Source organism: Gorilla gorilla, chromosome 3 (assembly GCF_029281585.2).
Source record: "Gorilla gorilla gorilla isolate KB3781 chromosome 3, NHGRI_mGorGor1-v2.1_pri, whole genome shotgun sequence".
In the NCBI taxonomy this organism is placed as follows: domain Eukaryota; kingdom Metazoa; phylum Chordata; class Mammalia; order Primates; family Hominidae; genus Gorilla; species Gorilla gorilla.
The window spans coordinates 33,422,153-33,442,982 of record NC_073227.2 but is presented as its reverse complement, the minus strand read 5'-3'; the positions used below and the strand labels follow the sequence as shown (position 1 = coordinate 33,442,982).

Here is a 20,830-nt window from a genome sequence, read left to right as displayed (position 1 = left end):
ATTCATGTAATCCTCAAAACTACCCTGTGAGGTGATACAATTATTAAATCAAGGTTATTAAAATCAAAGAGCTTTTCTTCACTTTAGGAAGAAAAAGCATTAACCCCCTATTTCTAGGCAAATTTCTAAGCAGGCTCACCTCATGTCAGCATAGAAGTAGTCTAGACTATAAATATATATATAAAAATTAAGAAAGTGAATCTGGAAAATTATTTGATTCTTTTCCAAAAACTAAATAAGAAAACATTTTGAACCAGTGGTTCTCAAACTTCAGAATGCATCAGAATTACCTGGAGGGTACCTTAAAACCCAGCCTGCCAGCACCCACTTGCAATTTCTGTTCCAAAAGGTCCAGCGTAGTGTCTGAGAAGATGCATGTTTAACAAATTCTCACGTAATGCTGACCCTGACAGTCCAGGGACCCACAATGGGGAGCCCCTGCTTTGGATAATCTATATCAAGCTTATCCAACCCGTGGCCTGCAGGCCGCATGCTGCCCAGGATGGCTTTGAATGTGGCCCAACAAAAATTTGTAAACTTTCTTAAAACATTATGAGATTTTTTTTTTATACTTTTTTTTTTTAAGCTCATCAGCTGTCATTAGTGTTACTGTTTTTATGTGTGGCCCAAGACAATTCTTCTTCCAGTGTGGCCCAGGGAAGCCAAAAGACTGGACATCCCTGGTCTACGTCATTGCTCCTTTATAGCACAGGAAAAATTAAGAGTTTAGTGTATTTATAGACTACACTAAGAGTTACATAATGTCAAAATAAGCACCTAACATAATTTATACAATGAAGCCTTAATTACTCACATTATGCAGATAACATTTCCAATATCTGACTTTGCCCTGCCCCTAGGAAATTCCTCCCTAGGGGACAGGAACTGATCTAGGAGCCTGCTATGAGTCAGAATCTATCCCACACAGGATGAATTCTGCCCAGGAGAGTCAATACTACATCTGTTTGCCAAGCCAGACAGAGAAAGTGGCTTCAAGACTTCTGCAACAAAAGTTTACCGCTTTGATTTGGATAACAAGAATATAGTTTGAAAATGAACAAGATTTACGTGAACAAATGAGAGAACTTCAATACCTGTATTTCTGATGATGTAATCCAAAATAACTAATCTTTCAAATTGTGACTGAAATTGTTTTCTAATATTCTCAGGCAAAGGGTCAGCTTCAAATTTCCTAAGCCAATATTCAGCCTCCTTGTAACCTTCAACAAATAACTGAAAGGAACCAATCTATAATTTTAAGAACTACAGTTAGAAAAGAAAGTACAAGAACAAGGGGATTAATATTTATATTTCTCAGCAGTACTGTCAAAAAATATGTCATGTAAACACAATAAGAAGACTTATCACTAATTTAGATAAGCCACATTTATCAAGAAAACCATTTTTATACACTAATTTTAAATAATCACATAAAGAATACATAGCAAATAAAAAATGCTTACCCCTAGACTTTCAAGGAGGATAGCAGCTATTTTGGGAAAATTTAAAAAAAGAATAAACACGTGTCTTCAAGGTGACACTCTGAAAAAGAATGCCGTTTTTCTAAAAATATTCATTAAGGTGAATTTAATTATGGAGGCCAAATTTTAAACCTATCCTGCTTATTCAGTAACAGTGCAATTTTATCTAAACTTTTCCAGATTCTTTTTATGACATAAAATACAATAAATAATTTTTTTCATTTTTTTTTTTTTAGTTGTTAAGACCCTTTCTTTGAATTCTAAATAAATTATTTTATTTTAAAAATAGGATGAGGCCAGGTGTGGTGGCTCACACCTGTAATCCCAGCACTTTGAGAGGCTGAGGCAGGTGGATCACTTGAGGCCAGGAGTTTGAGACCAGCCTGGCCAACATGGTAAAAACCCTGTCTCTATTTAAAATACAAAAAATTAGCCATGTGTGGTGGCACATGCCTGTAGTCCCAGCTACTCAGAAGGCTGAGGCAGGAGAATCGCTTGAACTCGGGAGGCGGAGGTCACAGTGAGCCAAGATTGCACCACTGCACTCCAACCTAGGCGACACAGCGAGACTGTCCCAAAAAAAAAAAGAAAAAAAAAAAAAAAGGACAGATTACTTAACCACACAGATTAAATACCCAGTCTTAAATTTTAAAGAACAAATCTATTAATCATAATATTGATAGTGGTTTTAAAAAAGTCCTTTCCTTGAAGTATGACCATTTAAGAAGGCATTTTTGTTACTAAGATTACTAGTTAATAGTAAACAATTTGTTGGAGAAGGAAATAAAAATTTAAGTAGCACGTGACAAACAGGTAATAAGTAACCCTAGTTTGCTTCAAAAATACAAACAAATCACCACAAAGAAAATCTGCTTTTTATTCTAACACTTAATGTTTTTGTTGTTGGCATGAAATTTTCATGATTTCCTAAAAGTGTTCTTTAAAATACTTATAACTAAGACCTAGTAGTCATAAATATGGAAATAACATCCTCCTTTAGTCACACTTATTTCAGCATGTCTAAGGAAGAACAAGCCTTTTAAAAACTTTCAAACTTCCTGCCCACTTTGAGTAAAATTTATCTTAAAAGTTAGGTTAACGATGAATTCCTACTGAAATTCTTTTTATCTAGATAAATGTACGGAAGCAAGAAAATCATAAGCCAAATACATTTCTAAAAAATAAGTCTGAAAGCTTTTTCTAGAATGCCTTTCCCATTAACCCTCTCTATCCTTGTTTAGCTGGCTGCTCATCATCCCTCAGGTTTACTTAAAGGTGATAAGAAAAAAGAAAATCTAATGTGTAGTAAGTAAACATAGCTGCTGCCATTTACTTAACCTTTACTATGTACCAAGTCCTTGACATGAATTTCTTAGTTTTCTCCTCACAACAACCTAAGAGGTAGTTTCTGTCATTCTCATTTTATAGAAACTGGGGCTTAGAGTAAGGAACTTGGCCAGGCACAGCGGCTAACACCTGTAATCCCAGCACTTTGGGAGGCCAAGGCGAGAGGATTGCTTCAGCCCGGGAATTCAAGACCAGCCTAGGCAACATGGTGAGACTCTATCTCTACAAAAAAAAATTTTTTTAATTAGCCAGGTGTGGTGGTGTGCACCTGTGGTCCCAGCTACTCAGAAGGCTGAGGCAGGAAGATTATTTGAGCCCACGAGGTCGAGGCTGCAGTAAGCCCTGTTCACAACACTGTACTCCAGCTGGGGCAACAGAGTGAGACCCTCTATCAAAAAAAAAGAGAGAGAAAGAGCAAGTAAAGAACTTACGCGAGGTAAGTTCTGGAATCAGACCTAATCCCAGCAAACTAGCAGAGAGGCTGGGATTAGGTCTGATTCCAGACCTGTGGTTTTACCCATTACTTTATAAGCCTTTCATGCAACCTCTTCCTGGAAACACCTCCCATCCCTCTAAACTGGGTTAGGCATCCATCTATCCTCTTAGAGCTCCCTGAACTTACCGTCATCTCAACAGCTTTATATTACACTGAAATTACCTGTTTACTATAAGCTCCTGGAAGATGAAAAATCTGTGCTATAATATCCACAGCTAACAGCACAATGCCTGGCTCCTAGAGCTCAGGATGTATGTGCCCAAATGCCCTCTAAATAAAGCTTATCAGAGAAACTTACCTTAGGAGGGAGTCCTATCCTATGAAACTTTCTACCCACTTTTGGCACTTTTTCTAAAGCATACTTTTTGCCTCTTGATTTTGCACGGTCAATCGCATTATAGTTAAATGTCTCACTGACAAGCCAAACCACCTAGAAACATACAATTCAGAAAAATGGTTAGAATTTGCATTATAGTATCTCTTTTCATATACACCATGAAACTCACTCTAATGATGAAAATTAGCAAAGTTTAACCCTGTAATAAAGGCCCCGGAGAATCTAAAACAGAAAAGCCAGGGAATTTTGCAAAGCCTTGCTAAATGAAGGGCACATATTTCTTTCTGAGAGTGGTATAAAAGCCTTTTAGAGGCCTAAATTTGCCAGTGGTCAAAGTAACAGTAGTGAACTGTAGACTGAGGAATAAACATTTTAAGGAAGAAGGCTTCAAGTAAAAATTTAGAAAGGATGCCAGGTTAGCTGGGTGCAGTGGCTCATGCCTGTAATCCCAACACTCTGGGGGGCTGTGGCAGGTAGACTGCTTGAGCTCAGGAGTTTGAGACCAGCCTGGGCAACATGGAGAAATTCCATCTCTACTAAAAATACAAAAGCTGGCTGGGTGTGGTGGTGATGCCTGTATTACAAGCTACTCAGGAGGCTGAGGTGGGAGGATCACCTGAGCCCAGCAGGACAAGGCTGCAGTGAGCCATGATTGCATCACTATACTCCAGCCTGGGCATGAGACCCTGTCTCAAAAAAAAGACAAGAACAGAAAGGATGTGGGTGCCAGGCGCATGATGGTATGTGCCTATAGTCCCAGCTACTCAGGAGGCTGAGGTGGGAGGATCACCTGAGCCCAGCAGGATGAGGCTGCACCTGAGCACAGCAGGATGAGGCTGCAGTGAGCCATGATAAAGAGAAAAGATGTGGGTGCCAGGCACATGATGGTATGTGCCTATAGTCCCAGCTACTCAGGAGGCTGAGGCAGGAGGACTGCATGAGCACAGAAATTTAAGGCCAGTCTGGGCAACACAGCAACACCCTGTCTCTTAAAAAAACAAAACAAGAGAAAAGAAAAAAATTTTGTATAAAGGCTGAAAGGACAATACGAGTCTTTAAGCACATTGGTTATCTCTGCCTTCAATAGGATCTCTGGATCCCCTGATATTTTCCTGCCTTCTGAATGCTAGTTCTTTATCCTCTTTTTGTTAGCATCGTCAGATCTCACAGAGACAAGACACATTCCTTTAAATACTTTGTGGATCTACACTACAATCAATTTACTAGTTACCAGTCACTCATGACTCTTGAACTACTACCAAAAAAGGGGCTCCACTTTAGGTTCTATCATTAGGAATAATTACTGAAATATTCAGATATAAGCAGGTTGTAAATTAAAAATAAAGTCTGGCTTACCTTTGTTTTAGGTACAATGCTCAGATGAAGCTTGTTGTCCACAAGATAGGCACCTGCTTCAGAAAGGTACCCCTGATTAGGAATCAGGCAGCCTCGGCCAAAGCAGCAAGGGCAGCAGACCTTATGGACATATTTGGTCCATTTTGGATTGAGTTGACCATAAGGCTCTTCTGATTTGGGTTTAAACACACCAATAATTTTCTAGAGCAAAAAAGTAAAAATCTTATTAGACTTTTTACATATATAGATAATCATCCATAAAATGCATTCTAATAAATTGTTCTCTACTGCTGCCTACCACAGATTAGGCATAAATCCTCAAACTATTAAGAGGATTTATAAACCTCAACTATTAAGAGATTTAGTTCCAATCACATTTTCATATTCATTCTTATTCAACAATCTAAAATCAAGACCAGTTTTCAAACTGTGCTCTGACAAACCCTGGGAAGGTGGGGGCAAGGCTCCAAGACCCCATGCCACTTAACCAGATTAACTCTAATTTCACCTGTTTTATATTGCTGGACTTCCAAGTTAAGAAACAGTTTCACTGGGCCGGGCGCGGTGGCTCACACCTGTAATCCAGCACCTTGGGAGGCCGAGGCGGGCGGATCATGAGGTCAGGAGATCGAGACCATCCTGGCTAACATGGTGAAACTCCATCTCTACTAAAAATACAAAAAATTAGCCAGGCGTGGTGGAGGGCGCCTGTAGTCCCAGCTACTCAGGAGGCTGAGGCTGGAGAATGGCATGAACCCAGGAGGCGGAGCTTGCAGTGAGCGGAGATCGCACCACTGCACTCCAGCCTGGGTGACAGAGCGAGACTCTGTCTCAAAAAAAAAAAAAAAGGAAAGACTTTCACTGATTTTTAAATGTTTCAAAACCACCATTCTAGGTCATACAGTGTTATTATTCACTATCTATTAAATATCCACATTACATGTTTGCTGTTTACTTTCCCCACATTAATGTACATTCTAATAAGGCAAGGACTTGGTTTGTTAGGGCTGCATTTCCAGTAGTCAGAACAGTACCTGATGAACAGTAGACATCCAAGTATTTGTTAAATTAACTAATCCAATGACAAAAACCACCTCTAAAATACAAAGATAATGATAAGATACAGTGTACATCCATGCTGTCAGATTCTGCTACCCTAATTCTTTTCCAGCTATTTTTTCAGGAACCAATTTAAACTAAACTCTTGGCCAGGCGCTGTGGTTCACACCTGTAATCCCAGCACTTTGGGAGGTGAGCACATCACTTGAGGTCAGGAGACCAGCCTGGTCAACATGGGTAAATCCCATCTCTACTCAAAATACAACAATTAGCTCAGCGTGGTGGCGAGCGCCTGTAATCCCGGCTACTTAGGAGGCTGTGGCAGGATAATCGCTTGAACCTGGGAGGTGGAGGTTGCAGTGAGCCGCGACTGTGCTACTGCACTCCAGCCTGGGCGACAGAGTGAGAATCCATCTTAATAAATAAATTGATTAAATTCTCTCCTATTAAAAAAATCTTTTTTTGCTCATGAATGTCTAAAAGTCTCTGTACTCTTATTGTTTAATATATTCATATTCAATTTAGAAGCTGAATTATCCTTAGACAATAACAAATCTTATAATTTTAAGTATATAATTGCTTTATAACACAATAAATATAATGCAATAAGGTCTGAGTCACTAGTAAAAAAGTCAACAAGATCAAATTAAGAAATCAAGCTTAGAATAAAGATTGAGATATTGACAGTACCTTCAAATACATTTTAATCTTTAAAAAGGGACTATGCTTTAAAATCATTTTAAAAATAGAACTTCTATCTTTGCAAAAAAAATTGGGTGAAATTATAAACATTATTCCCCTGGAGAAAAGAACTGCTCATTATGCATCATTCAGAAAGCTTTTAGAAAAAATAACATATTTTTGAAAAATTCTAGACTAAGTGGAGCAAAGTGCCACATCAACTTCTCTTTTCCACTTTAGAATCATCCTGTGGTTCATTTCACTTTCACATTCCAATATTTTCAAACTTCAGATTGCTGAGCCTCCTTCCCCTGGTAAAATGCCAGAAAAGGTATTCACATACCTTTGAAAAAAAATCAAGTACTTTGGAAATGACATTAAACAAGTTTTGAAGGTTTAACCTTCCACCGTGTTTGGCTATTAAGGTTATAGACTTCCATAAGATAAGGACTTGTGAATATATATTCTCAAAAAGGCTACAGCTGAATGTGGGTATTCAATAAATGCTTGAAACCAAGTATAAAATAACAAAATAGCAAACTGTGACTTGAACTGATTAGCTCTGTTTCTAAGCACTAGAGTGCTTTAGTAAAAGCAAAACATTGAGGCTGGGCACAGTGGCTCACACCTGTAATCTCAACACTTTGGGAGCCAAAGCTGAGGTTTGCTTGAGCCCAGGAGTTCAAGACCAGCCAGGGCAATACAGGGAGACCACCGTCTCTACAAATAATTACAAAAATTAGCCCAGTGTGGTGGCACGCAACTATGGTCTCACCTACTCGGGAGGCTGAGACGGGAGGATTGCCTGAGCCCAGGTGGTCAAGGTTACAGTGAGCTATGATTGCACCACTGCACTCCAGCCTGGGTAAGAGAGGGCGACCCCGTCTCAAAAAACAAACAAAAACTGACCTTTATTTTGGAAAAGAGGTTACAATCAGACTTAATAGGAAAATATCTTTAGAAACTCACAATGATTTCATATTTAAATTAGTATTTACCAAAGTTTCCATTACATATAATAGGTCTGTGAAATTCTCACCCTTTTAGGATCCTTCACAAAGTAACTTCCACTTGAACCTTGAGAGATTCTTTCTGGAAAAATTCCAACTTCTATTGCTTGCTCTGCTCTCAGCATAATATCAGCAAATTCTGGGTCATCCAAGAATGCATTCATCTCTGAAGTACCAGTAGTTACTGCATTAAGAAGAAATACCAGCTATGAGAATGCTCATGATATGGACCTGTAATATCAATTAGCTTGCTGGTATTAGGATATAAGGTACAGAAAAATGTAATCAAGATTTGTATAGACTGCTCTAATCCTCCTTCCCCCCACTGCCTAAGAACCCCCACTTCTCTTAAATTTCCAAATAATAACATGGGGGTGGGGGCGGGCACAGTGGCTCACGCCTGTAATCCCAGCACTTTGGGAGGCTGAGGCGAGTGGATCACTTGAGGTCAGGAGTTCAAGACCAGCCTGGCCAACATGACAAAACCCCGTGTCTACTGAAAATACAAAAAATTAGCCAGATGTGGTGGTGGGCACCTGTAATTCCAGCTACTCGGAAGGCTGAGGCAGGAGAATCACTTGAATCTGGGAGGTGGAGTTTGCAGTGAGCAGAGACTGCGCCACTGCACTCCAGCCTGGGCAATAAGAGCGAGACACCGTCTAAATAATAATAATAATAATAATAACAACAACAACAACAACATGGGAGGAAGTTCACTGTTCATTAAAATAATACTAATACCTCTCATTTCTTTGAACTTTGGTCCTGCAATGATTCTATCATCCATCCTACTTCATCCTCTAGTTCCCCAATCATATCTCGGATTTTGTCAATATCAGTAACTGCAACCTCACCACACTTTCAATTTCAAGCACCTCCTGTCTTCCCAGTTCAGTCCCTCTGGCACTCTGAGTCCAAATATTCTTCTGCCCTACTAGAACCTACAAAGGACTGCTCCCCCACGTCACTGGAATTCTCTCCCTTCATGTCCTTGCTTCCCTCCTCCTTGGCCAGCTTAAATTACGCTAGGTCTTCACAAAATCAACTCTTTCTTTCTCCCTTCATCATGGTCACCTGCAAAACTCCTAGTCCTGGTTAAACCCAACTGTCCACCAACTCCATGCCTGCACCAGGGCAGCGGAATTAAAGAAATGCACACGAGCCAATTTCTCTCCTCAAATTCCCAACACCTCCTCTTCCATCCTGTCTCTCAGGAGAGGATCTAGCTTCCTATTTCATTAAGAAATAAGCAGCAATCACAAAATACTATGACCAGCCCCCAGCACTGCATTTATTACCCACTACTTAACTTTGGAATGGCCCAGGTTCCATTCACAGTCCTCTTCTCTCCGTTACCAACACTGGTGACTCCCAAATTTCTAATTCAAGCCTGGACTTCTGCCCTAAACTCGACTACTGTATTCAACATCTCCACTTGGATGCGTAATAGACATCTCAAACTTTACTACCCAAAACTTCATTCTTCACCTTTACCACGCCTCCCAAAGGCTTCATCCCTACGTTTCCCATATTGCAGTTGCTGGCACCTCCAAATCTTCCAGTTGCTTAGGCCAAAAACCTTATAATCATCCATGATCTCACACGCTTACCCTCTACATCCAATCAGCAGGTTGTATTGGCTCTACCTTAAATAAATACCCAGAATCCGACCACCTCTTGCCATCTCCATTCCTTCCACATGATTCAGGTTACCATCGGCTCTCACCTCGATTATTCTAAGAGCCTCCTAACTGGTCTCCCTCTCTCACCCAGTCCCTCTCTCTACCTAACAGAGAAGCTAGTAATACTTTTTCTTTGTAACTTTTAAGTTCAAGGGTACAAGTGCAGGTTACATAGGTAAACTTCTATCTTGGGTGTTTGTTGTACAGATTATTTCATCACCCAGGTATTAAACTGGTAAGAACAGATACTACACTTGATCTTAGCCAAAAGACCAAGAAGCAATCACCCAGGTATTAAGCAATCACCCAGGTAATCACTAGGTATTAAGCCTAGTACCCATTAGTTACTGTTCCTGACTCTCCCTCCTCCTACCCTCCACCTTCTGAAAGGCCCTGGTATATGTTGTTCCCCTCTATGTGTCTGTGTGTTCTCATCATTTAGCTCCCACTTATTAGTGAGAACACGTGGTTGCTTGGTTTTCTGTTCCTGTGTTAGTTCACTGAGGATAATGGCCTCCTGCTGCATTCATGTCCTTGCAAAGGACATGATCTCATTCTTTTTTATGGCTCTTAAAACATTCTCCCTCTCCCCTCTCCCCTCTCCCTCTTCTTTGCACCGTCTCCCTCTGATGCCGAGCCGAGGTTGGACTGTACTGCCGCCATCTCGGCTCACTGCAACCTCCCTGCCTGATTCTCCTGCCTCAGCCTGCCAAGTGCCTGGGATTGCAGGCGCGCACCGCCATGCCTGACTGGTTTTCGTATTTTTTGGTGGAGACGGGGTTTCGCCGTGTTGGCCGGGCTGGTCTCCAGTTCCTGACCACGAGTGATCTGCCAGCCTCGGCCTCCCGAGGTGCCGGGATTGCAGACGGAGTCTCGCTCACTCAGTGCTCAGTGTTGCCCAGGCTGGAGTGCAGTGGCGTGATCTCAGCTCGCTACAACCTCCACCTCCCAGCCACCTGCCTTGGCCTCCCAAAGTGCTGAGATTGCAGTCTCTGCCTGGCCGCCACCCTGTCTATGAAGTGAGCAGTGTCTCTGCCTGGCCGCCCATCGTCTGGGATGTGGGGAGCGCCTCTGCCCCGCCGCCCCTTCTGAGATGTAAAGAGTGCCTCTGCCCGGCCGCGACCTCGTCTGGGAACTGAGGAGTGTCTCTGCCCCGCCGCCACCCCGTCTGGGAGGTGAGGAGCGTCTCTGACCAGCTGCCCCATCTGAGAAGTGAGGAGCCCCTCCGCCCAGCAGCCGCCCCATCTGGGAAGTGAGGAGTCCCTCTGCCCGGCAGCCGCCCCGTCTGGGAGGCGAGGAGCGTCTCCGCCTGGCAGCCGCCCCGTCCAGGAGGCGGGGGGCAGCCCCCACCCGGCCAGCCGCCCCGTCTGGGAGGTGGGGGGGCGCCTCTGCCCGGCCGCCCCATCTGGGAAGTGAGGAGCCCCTCTGCCTGGCCGCCACCCTGTCTGGGAGGTGTACCCAACAGCTCATTGAGAACGGGCCATGATGACGATGGTGGTTTTGTTGAATAGAAAAGGGGGAAATGTGGGGAAAAGAAAGAGAGATCAGATTGTTACTGTGTCTGTGTAGAAAGAGGTAGACATAGGGGACTCCATTTTGTTCTGTACTAAGAAAAATTCTTCTGCCTTGGGATGCTGTTAATCTATAACCTTACCCCCAACCCTGTGCTCTCTGAAACATGTGCTGTGTCCACTCAGGGTTAAATGGATTAAGGGCGGTGCAAGATGTGCTTTGTTAAACAGATGCTTGAAGGCAGCATACTCATTAAGAGTCATCACCACTCCCTAATCTCAAGTACCCAGAGACACAAACACTGCGGAAGGCGGCAGGGCACTCTGCCTAGGAAAACCAGAGACCTTTGTTCACATGTTTATCTGCTGACCTTCCCTCCATTATTGTCCTATGACCCTGCCAAATCCCCCTCTCCGAGAAACACCCAAGAATGATCAATAAATACTAAAAAAATTAAAAAAATAAAAATAAAACATTTTCCTAATTTCTTATTAGCTCTGACTCATTTGAGGCTGAATTCTTACTATGCTATCTAAATCAAAATTTTAATGTACATGTTAACAATGCATAATAACAAAAAAAAACCAAAACAGAATACAGCTTTTATATTATTGAACTTTATGTCCAAAATCATTTGATTTCAAATAAACATTTAATGTAAAAAAAAAAACAAAACATACATCATGTCACTTTTTGGACCAAGCAGCCCATTTATTTCCCATCTCACAATAAGTCCACGTCATTATGACCCCCAAGACCCTTACCCAATCTCTAACCTCCACTTTACTTTTCTATTTAGCACTTACCACCTAATCTACTGTGTATTTATTTTGGGTGCTCCAAGAAACCAGGAAACTCCAAGACAAGAGAAACTCCAAAACGAGGACTTATTTCACTGCTGTATCCCTGGAACTTACAGAACTTATTATGTTCCTGGAACATAATAAGCACTTAATAAACACTTGCTGAATGACCTTGCCTTGACCACACCTAAGGGTTATTACTGGTCTTTTAAAATGCAGAAACTAAAAATGGAGAACTAAAAATAAGAGCACTCATTATATAACCTTTTTTATTTAGCACAATTGATGTATGAAATATGTATGTATGAAGTATGTAACTTATCAAGTTTTCATTTCAAATAAATAAATCAAAATGAACTCTTTCTCTCTTGAGGATTAGAACTGTAAACCTAAACCTACCCATCTTTACCATATCTTACTCACTAACCAGAATATTTTCCAGAAAAAAATAGATGTTCACTGGCTGGGGTGCAGTGACTCACGCCTGTAATCCCAGCATATTGGGAGACTGAGGCAGGAGGGTCACTTGTGTCCAGGAGTTCAAGACCAGCCTGGGCAACATAGTGAGACCCTATCTCCACAAAAAATAAAAAATTAGCTGGGTATAGTGGCATGTACCTGTAGTCCCAGCTACTCAGGAGGCTAAGGTGGGAGGATCACTTGTGCCCAGGAGTTCAAGGCAGCAGTGAGCCGTGATCATGCCACTGCACTCAGCCTGAGTGTCAGAATAAGACCCTGTCTCAAAAAAAAAAAAAAAAAGAAACTTGAGGTGTTCACAAATTTGGTGCACTGAACCCAGCCTCAGGGCTTTTGGCGCTATTCACCCTTCAGGTCTTGAACTGGATGCCACTTTCTCTAAGTCTTCCCTGGCCCCTACATCTAGGGCATGGCTCCATGCCTCAATGCACAACTTTCCCCATCCAAGCACATATATACAGTCTGTTAGGACCGTTTGTTTTGACTGTTTCCTCCATTAGGCTATAAAGCTGTAAGAGGATAGGGCAGGTGAACAGGCATCCATCTAATACAGGTCACTATTGTTTCCCCAAAGACTTCATTTCCACTGCACCCAGTAGGCACTCAAAATATTTGATGAACGATGCATGTCTGCAATGGATGGAAAACAACGTATTATATGCACTGGTTGAGAAATACTCTCCAACACACCGCCACTCACGGACTTTCAAAAGCTCACTTATGGAAAATGGTCAAAACACATGGAACATCTACTCTGCTAAAACCTTCCTCTAAACTAAACCAGATTATCAGTATGTTGAACCTAGATAAGGCAATACAGATAGTGAGAGGTGACAGCATGCTGGCAGCCCTTGCTCACTCACCACACCTCCTTGGCCTAGGTGCCCACTCTGGCTGTGCCTGAGGAGCTCTTCAGCCTGCCACTGCACTGGGGGAGCCCCTTTCTGGGCTGGCGAAGGCTGAGGCCAGCTCCCTCAGCTTGCGGGGAGGTGTGGAGGGAGAGGTGCGGGTGGGAACTGGGGCTGCATGTGGCGCTTGCAGGACAACGCGAGTTCCAGGTGGGCATGGGCTGGGCAGGCCCCACACTGGGAGCGGCCGGCCTGCCCCGCCGGGCCCCAGGCAGTGAGGGGCTTAGCACCTGGGCCAGCAGCTGCAGAGGGTGCTGCTGGGTACCCCTGGGCCAGCGCTGCACTCAATTTCTCGCAGGGCCTTAGCTGCCTCCCCACAGGGCATGGCTCGGGACCTGCAGCCGGCCATGCCTGAGCCTCCCCCCGCCGCCGTGGGCTCCTGTGCAGCCCGAACCTCCCCAACGAGCGCCACCCCCTGCTCCATGGTGCCCGGTCCCATCAACTGCCCAAGGGCTGAGGAGTGCGGGCACAAGGTACGGGACTGGCAGGCAGCTCCACCTGTGGCCCCAGTGCTGGATCCACTGGGTGAAGCCAGCTGGGCTCCTGAGTCTAGTGGGGACTTAGAGAACCTTTATGTCTAGCTAAGGGATTGTAAATACACCAATCAGCACTCTGTATCTAGCCCAAGGTTTGTAAATGCACCAATCAGTGCTCTGTATCTAGCTAATCTAGTGGGGACTTGGAGAACTTTTGTGTCCAGCTCAGGGATTGTAAACGCACCAATCAGCACCCTGTCAAAAATGGACCAATCAGCTCTCTGTAAAACAGACCAATCAGCGCTCTGTAAAATGGACCAATCAGCAGGATGTGGATGGGGCCAGATAAGGGAATAAAAGCAGGCTGCCCAAACCAGCAGTGGCAACCCGCTCAGGTCCCCTTCCACACTGTGGAAGCTTTGTTCTTTCACTCTTTGCAATAAATCTTGCTGCTGCTCACTCTTTGGGTCCACATTGCCTTTATGAGCTGTAACACTCACCGTGAAGGTCTGCAGCTTCACTCCTGAAGCCAGCGAGACCACGAACCCACCAGGAGGAATGAACAACTGCAGACACACCGCCTTAAGAGCTGTAACACTCACCGCGAAGGTCTGCAGCTTCACTCCTGAGCCAGCGAGACCACGAACCCACCAAAAGGAAGCAACTCCGAACGCATCCGAACATCAGAAGGAACAAACTCCGGACACGCTGCCTTTAAGAACTGTAACACTCACTGGGAGGGTCCGCCACTTCATTCTTGAAGCCAGTGAGACCAAGAACCCACCAATTCCAGACACATTTTGATGACCCAGATGGGACTATCGCCTATTGCCAAGCAGTGAGACTCGCCAAGCAGTGAGACCACTGCCCATTGCTGAACAAAGGAACTATTGCCTATCACCAAGTGGTGAGACTATCACCGAGCAGTGAGACCATCGCCTATTGCTGAGTGGTGAGACTGTCACCTATCACCAAGCAGTGAGTACCATCGGACCCCTTTCGCTTGCTATTCTGTCCTATTTTTCCTTAGAACAGGGGCTAAATACCGGGAACCTGTCGGCCAGTTAAAAGCGACTAGCATGGCTGTTGGACTAAAGACACGGGTCTCAGGCTTTCTGGGAAAGTGTTCTCTAACAACCCCAGACTCTTCAGAGTTGGGAGCGTTGGTTTGCCTAGAACCAGCTTCCACTTTTCCTGTACTTCTGGGCTGAGCCGAGGGTCGACAGAGAGGAAAGCCATGCAGCTCCGGGGGTCCCAACAACAAGTTGGTTGACCCTCTGGCCATGAGCAGAACTCTCCAAGGCATGTCACCCAAGCGAGATTTGCCCATCTATCCTATCTATCCTGACCCTTATCCCCTGGGTCCTAGTGCCTGCCAGAAAAACTTCCTCTTGCCTCTCTTCTCCGAGGTTAGTCCTGCTTCTAAAAATTGCTACCTGTCTCTGGTGCTCTTCTAGTTTCTCCTATAAAATGACTTCTAGTATAAACTGTTACCTTCTTTAGGCACCCAGGCTCACCAATCAGAAAGACATAATTTTTGCCCAAAGCCCCATTGTAGTGGGGACTACCTGGAACTTTATAAAGGATCCCTCCGCAGACTAATAGGCCTAACAAAAGCTACTCCTGAAGCTAGGATATGGGGAGCCTCAGAAATTGTATCTTTCCTATTCATATAAGTGAGGACAAAAGGTGTCACTCTTCCAGCCCTGGAGATACCTTCCCTCCCTCAGGGTATGGCTCTCCACTTCATTTTTGGGGCATAACATCTTTATAGGACAGGGGTAAAGTCCCAATACTAACAGGAGAATGCTTAGGACTCTTAACAGGTTTTTGAGAATGCGTCGGTAAGGGTCACTAAATCTGATTTTTCTCGGTCGGTCCTCCTTGTGGTCTAGGAGGACAGGCAAGGGTGCAGGTTTTTGAGACTGTGTCGGTAAGGGCCACTAAATCCAACCTTCCTCGGTCCTCCGTGTGGTCTGGGAGGAAAACTAGTGTTTCTGCTGCTGCGTCGGTGAGCGCAACTATTCCGATCAGCAGGGTCCAGGGACCGTTGCAGGTTCTTGGGCAGGGGTTGTTTCTGCTGCTGCGTCAGTGAGCGCAACTATTCCCATCAGCAGGGTCCAGGGACCGTTGCGGGTTCTTGGGCAGGGGGAGAAACAAAACAAACCAAAACTGCGGGCGGTTTTGTTTTTCAGATGGGAAACACTCAGGCATCAACAGACTCACCCTTGAAATGCATCCTAAGCCATTGGGACCAATTTGACCCATAAACCCTGAAAAAGAGGCGGCTCATTTTTTTCTGCACTACAGCTTGGCCTCAATATTCTCTCTCTGATGGGGAAAAATGGCCACCTGAGGGAAGTATAAATTACAATACTATCTAGCAGCTTGACCTTTTCTGTAAGAGGGAAAGCAAATGAAGTGAAATACCTTATGTCCAAGTTTTCTTTCCATTGAGGGAGAATACACAACTATGCAAAGCTTACAATTTACATCCCACAGGAGGACTTCTCAGCTTACCCCCATATCCTAGCCTCCCTATAGCTCCCCTTCCTATTAATGATAATCCTCCTCTAATCTCCCCTGCCCAGAAGGAAATAAGCAAAAAAATCTCCAAAGGACCACAAACCCCCGGGCTATTGGTTATGTCCCCTTCAAGCTGTAGGGGGAGGGGAATTTGGCCCAACCTGGGTACATTTCCCCTTCTCCCTCTCTGATTTAAAGCAGATCAAGGCAGACCTGGGGAAGTTTTCAGATGATCCTGATAGGTACATAGATACATAGATGTCCTACAGGGTCTAGGACAAACCTTCGACCTTGCTTGGAGAGATGTCATGCTACTCTTAGATCAAACCCTGGCCTTTAATGAAAAGAATGTGGCTTTAGATGCAGCCCAAGAGTTTGAAGATACCTGGTGTCTTAGTCAAGTAAATGACAGAATGACAGCCGAAGAAAGGGACAAATTCCCTACCGGTCAGCAAGCCATCCCCAGTATGGATCGCCATTGGGACCTTGACCAGATCATGGGGACTGGAGTTGTAAACATCTGTTAACCTGTGTTCTAGAGAGACTAAGGAGAATTAGAAAAAAGCCCATGAATTATTCAATGATGTCCACCATAACTCAGGGAAAGGAAGAAAATCCTTCTTCCTTCCTCGAGCGGCTACAAGAGGCCTTAAGAAAATATACCCCCCTGTCACCCGAATCACTCGAGGGTCAATTGATTCTAAAAGATAATTATTACCCAATCAGCCACAGATATCAGGAGAAAGCTCCAAAAGCAAGGCCTGGGCCCTGAACAAAATCTAGAGGCATTATTAAACCTGGCAACCTTGGTATTCTATAATAGGGACCAAGAGGAACGGGCCCAAAAGGAAAAGCAAGATCAGAGAAAGGCCGCAGCCTTAGCCAAGGCCCTCAGACAAACACACCTTGGTAGTTCAGAGAGGACAGAAAATGGAGCAGGCCAATCACCCGGTAGGGCTTGTTATCAGTGTGGTTTACTAGGATGCTTTAAAAAAGATTGTCCAATGAGAAACAAGCTGTCCCCTCATCCATGTCCACTATGCCGAAGCAATCACTGAAAGGTGCACTGCCCCAGAGGATGAAGGTGCACTGCCCCAGAGGACGAAGGTTCCCTGGGTCAGAAGCCCCCAACCAGATGATCCAACAACAGGACTGAGGGTGCCTGGGGCAAGTGCCAGCTCATGTCATCACCCTCACTGAGCCCTGGATATGTTTAACTATTGAGGGCCAGGAAATTGACTTCCTCCTGGACACTGGTGCGGCCTTCTCAGTTTTAATCTCCTGTCCTGGACGACTGTCCTCAAGGTCCATTACCATCCGAGGAATCCTGGGACAGCCTGTAACCAGGTATTTCTCCCACCTCCTCAGTTGTAATTGGGAGACTTTGCTCTTTTCACATGCCTTTCTTGTTATGCCTGAAAGTCCCACACCCTTATTAGGGAGGGATATATTAGCCAAGGCTGGAGCTGTTATCTACATGAATATGCGGAACAAGTTACCCATTTGTTGTCCCCTACTTGAGGAGGCAATCAACCCTGAAGTCTGGGCATTGGAAGGACACTTTGGAAGGGCAAAAAATGCCCAGCCAGTCCAAATCAGGTTAAAAGATCCCACCACTTTTCCTTATCAAAGGCAATATCTGGTAAGGCCTAAAACTCATAAAGAATTACAGAATATTGTTAAACATTTGAAAGCTCAAGGCTTAGTAAGGAAATGCAGCAGTCCCTGCAACACCCCAATTCTGGAAGTATAAAAACTGAATGGTCAGTGGAGACTAGAGCAAGATCTTAGACTTATCAATGAGGCAGTAATTCCTCTATATCCAGTGGTACCCAACCCCAATACCCTGCTCTCTCAAATACCGGAGGAAGCAGAATGGTTCACAGTTCTGGACCTCAAGTATGCCTTCTTCTGTATTCCCCTGCACTCTGACTCCCAGTTCCTCTTTGCCTTTGAGGACCCCACAGACCACAAGTCCCAACTTATGTGGACGGTCTTGCCCCAGGGGTTTAGGGATAGCCCTCATCTGTTTAGTCAGGCACTGGCCCAAGGTCTAGGCCACTTCTCATGTCCAGGCACTCTGGTCCTTCAATATGTGGATGATTTACTTTTGGCTACCAGTTTGGAAGCCTCATGCCAGCAGGCTACTCTAGATCTCTTGAACTTTCTAGCTAATCAAGGGTACAAGGTGTCTAGGTCGAAGGCCCAGCTTTGCCTACAGCAGGTCAAATATCTAGGCCTAATCTTAGCCAGAGGGACCAGGGCCCTCAGCAAGGAACAAATACAGCCTATACTGGCTTATCCTCACCCTAAGACATTAAAACAGTTGAGTGGGTTCCTTGGAATTACCGGCTTTTGCTGACTATGGATCCCCGGATACAGCGAGATAGCCAGGCCCCTCTATACTCTAAACAAGGAAACCCAGAGGGCAAATACTCATCTAGTAGAATGGGAACCAGAGGCAGAAACAGCCTTCAAAACCTTAAAGCAGGCCCTAGTACAAGCTCCAGCTTTAAGCCTTCCCACAGGACAAAACTTCTCTTTATACGTCACAGAGACAGCCGAGATAGCTCTTGGAGTCCTTACTCAGACTCCTGAGACAACCCCACAACCAGTGGCATACCTAAGTAAGGAAACTGATGTAGTAGCAAAAGGCTGGCCTCACTGTTTAAGTGTAGTTGCAGCAGTGGCCGTCTTAGTGTCAGAAACTATCAAAATAATACAAGGAAAGGATCTCACTGTCTGGACTACTCATGATGTAAATGGCATACTAGGTGCCAAAGGAAGTTTATGGCTATCAGTCAACTGCCTACTTAGATACCAGGTGCTACTCCTTGAGGGACTGGTGCTTCAAATATGCACATGCATGGCCCTCAACCCTGCCACTTTTCTCCCAGAGGATGGGGAACCAATCGAGCATGACTGCCAACAAATTATAGTCCAGACTTATGCCGCCCAAGATGATCTCTTAGAAGTCCCCTTAACTAATCCTGACCTTAACCTATATACCGATGGAAGTTCATTTGTGGAGAATGGGATACGAAGGGCAGGTTACACCATAGTTAGTGATGTAACCATACTTGAAAGTAAGCCTCTTCCCCCAAGGACCAGTGTCCAGTTAGCAGAACTAGTGGCACTTACCCGAGCCTTAGAACTGGGAAAGGGAAAAAGAAGAAATGTGTATACAGATAGCATGTATGCTTATCTAATCCTACATGCCCATGCTGCAATGTGGAAAGAAAGGGAGTTCCTAACCTCTGGGGGAACCCCCACTAAATACCACAAGGAAATTATAGAGTTATTGCATGCAGTGCAAAAAACCCAAGGGGGTGGCAGTCTTACACTGTCAAAGCCATCAAAAAGGGGAAGAAGAGGGGAGAACAGCAGCATAAGTGGCTGGCAGAGGCAGGGAAAGACCAGTAGGAAGGGAAGAGACACGAAGTCAAAGAAAGAGACAGAGAGGAAGAGACAGAGAGACAGAAACAGAGAGACAAAGAGAAGGAGACAGAGAGAGGAAGAACCAGAGAGTCAAAGAGAAAGCGACAAAGAGAAGGAGTCAGAGAGAAAGAGGGACAGACACAAAGTCAGAGAGTCAGAAAGAGAGGAAGAGACAAAGAAGTCAAAGAGAAAGAAAGAGAGATGGAAGTAGTAAAGAAAAACAGCATACCCTATTCCTTTAAAAGCCAGGGTAAATTTCTATCTACCCAGCCAAGGCATATTCTTGTTATGTGGAACATCGACCAATATCTGCTTCCCCACTAACTGGACTGGCACCTGCACCTTAGTCTTTCTAAGTCCCAACATTAACATTGCCCCAGGAAATCAGACCCTATCAGTACCCCTCAAAGCTCAACTCCATTAGCACAGAGCCATACACTTAATACCCCTACTTATAGGGTTAGGAATGGCTACTGCTACAGGAACCAGAATAGCTAGTTTATCTACTTCATTATTCTACTACCACACACTCTCAAAGGATTTTTCAGACAGTTTGCAAGAAATATCAAAATCTATCCTTACTCTACAATCCCAAATAGACTCTTTGGCAGCAGTGAATCTCTAAAACTGCCAAGGCCTAGACCGCTTCACTGCTGAGAAAGGAGGTCTCTGCACCTTCTTAGGGGAAGAGTGTTATTTTTACACTAACCAGTACGAGATGCCACCTGGTGTTTACAGGAAAAGGCTTCTGAAATCAGACAATGCCTTTCAAACTCTTATACCAACCTCTGAAGTTGGGCAACATGGCTTCTCCCCTTTCTAGGTCCCGTGGCAGCCATCTTGCTGTTACTTGCCTTTGGACCCTGTATTTTTAACCTTCTTGTCAAATTTGTTTCCTCTAGAATCTAGGCCATCAAGCTACAAATGGTCTTACAAATGGAACCTCAAATGAGTTCAACTAACAACTTCTACTGAGGACCCCTGGACCAACCTGCTGGCACTTTTACTGGCCTAGAGAGCTCCCCTCTGGAGGACACTACAACTGCAGGGCCACTTCATTGCCCCTATCCAGCAGGAAGTAGCTAGAGCGGTCATTGGCCAAATTCCCAACAGCAGTTGGGATGTCCTGTTTAGAGGGGGGATTGAGAGGTGACAGTGTGCTGGTAGCCCTTGCAGCCCTCACTCACTGTCGGCGCCTCCTCGGCCTCGGCGCCCACTCTGGCCTCACTTGAGGAGCCCTT

The 20,830-nt window shown here is 44.5% G+C and overlaps 1 protein-coding gene and 1 pseudogene across 1 annotated transcript in view; both read right to left on the bottom strand.

The window, feature by feature from the left end:
* The window catches only part of PI4K2B (phosphatidylinositol 4-kinase type 2 beta), a 45,331-nt gene that overhangs the window by 18,807 nt on the left and 5,694 nt on the right, over positions 1 to 20,830 (bottom strand). Inside the window, exons 2-5 of the mRNA XM_004038501.5 lie at positions 7,797 to 7,951; positions 5,018 to 5,218; positions 3,623 to 3,754; positions 1,095 to 1,248 (exon numbers count right to left, since the gene is read on the bottom strand). Of these exons, the coding sequence (XP_004038549.2) occupies positions 1,095 to 1,248; positions 3,623 to 3,754; positions 5,018 to 5,218; positions 7,797 to 7,951 (642 nt within the window). The remainder of the gene's footprint in view (positions 1 to 1,094; positions 1,249 to 3,622; positions 3,755 to 5,017; positions 5,219 to 7,796; positions 7,952 to 20,830) is intronic.
* On the bottom strand, positions 9,637 to 9,733 carry LOC115934514 (uncharacterized; annotated as a pseudogene).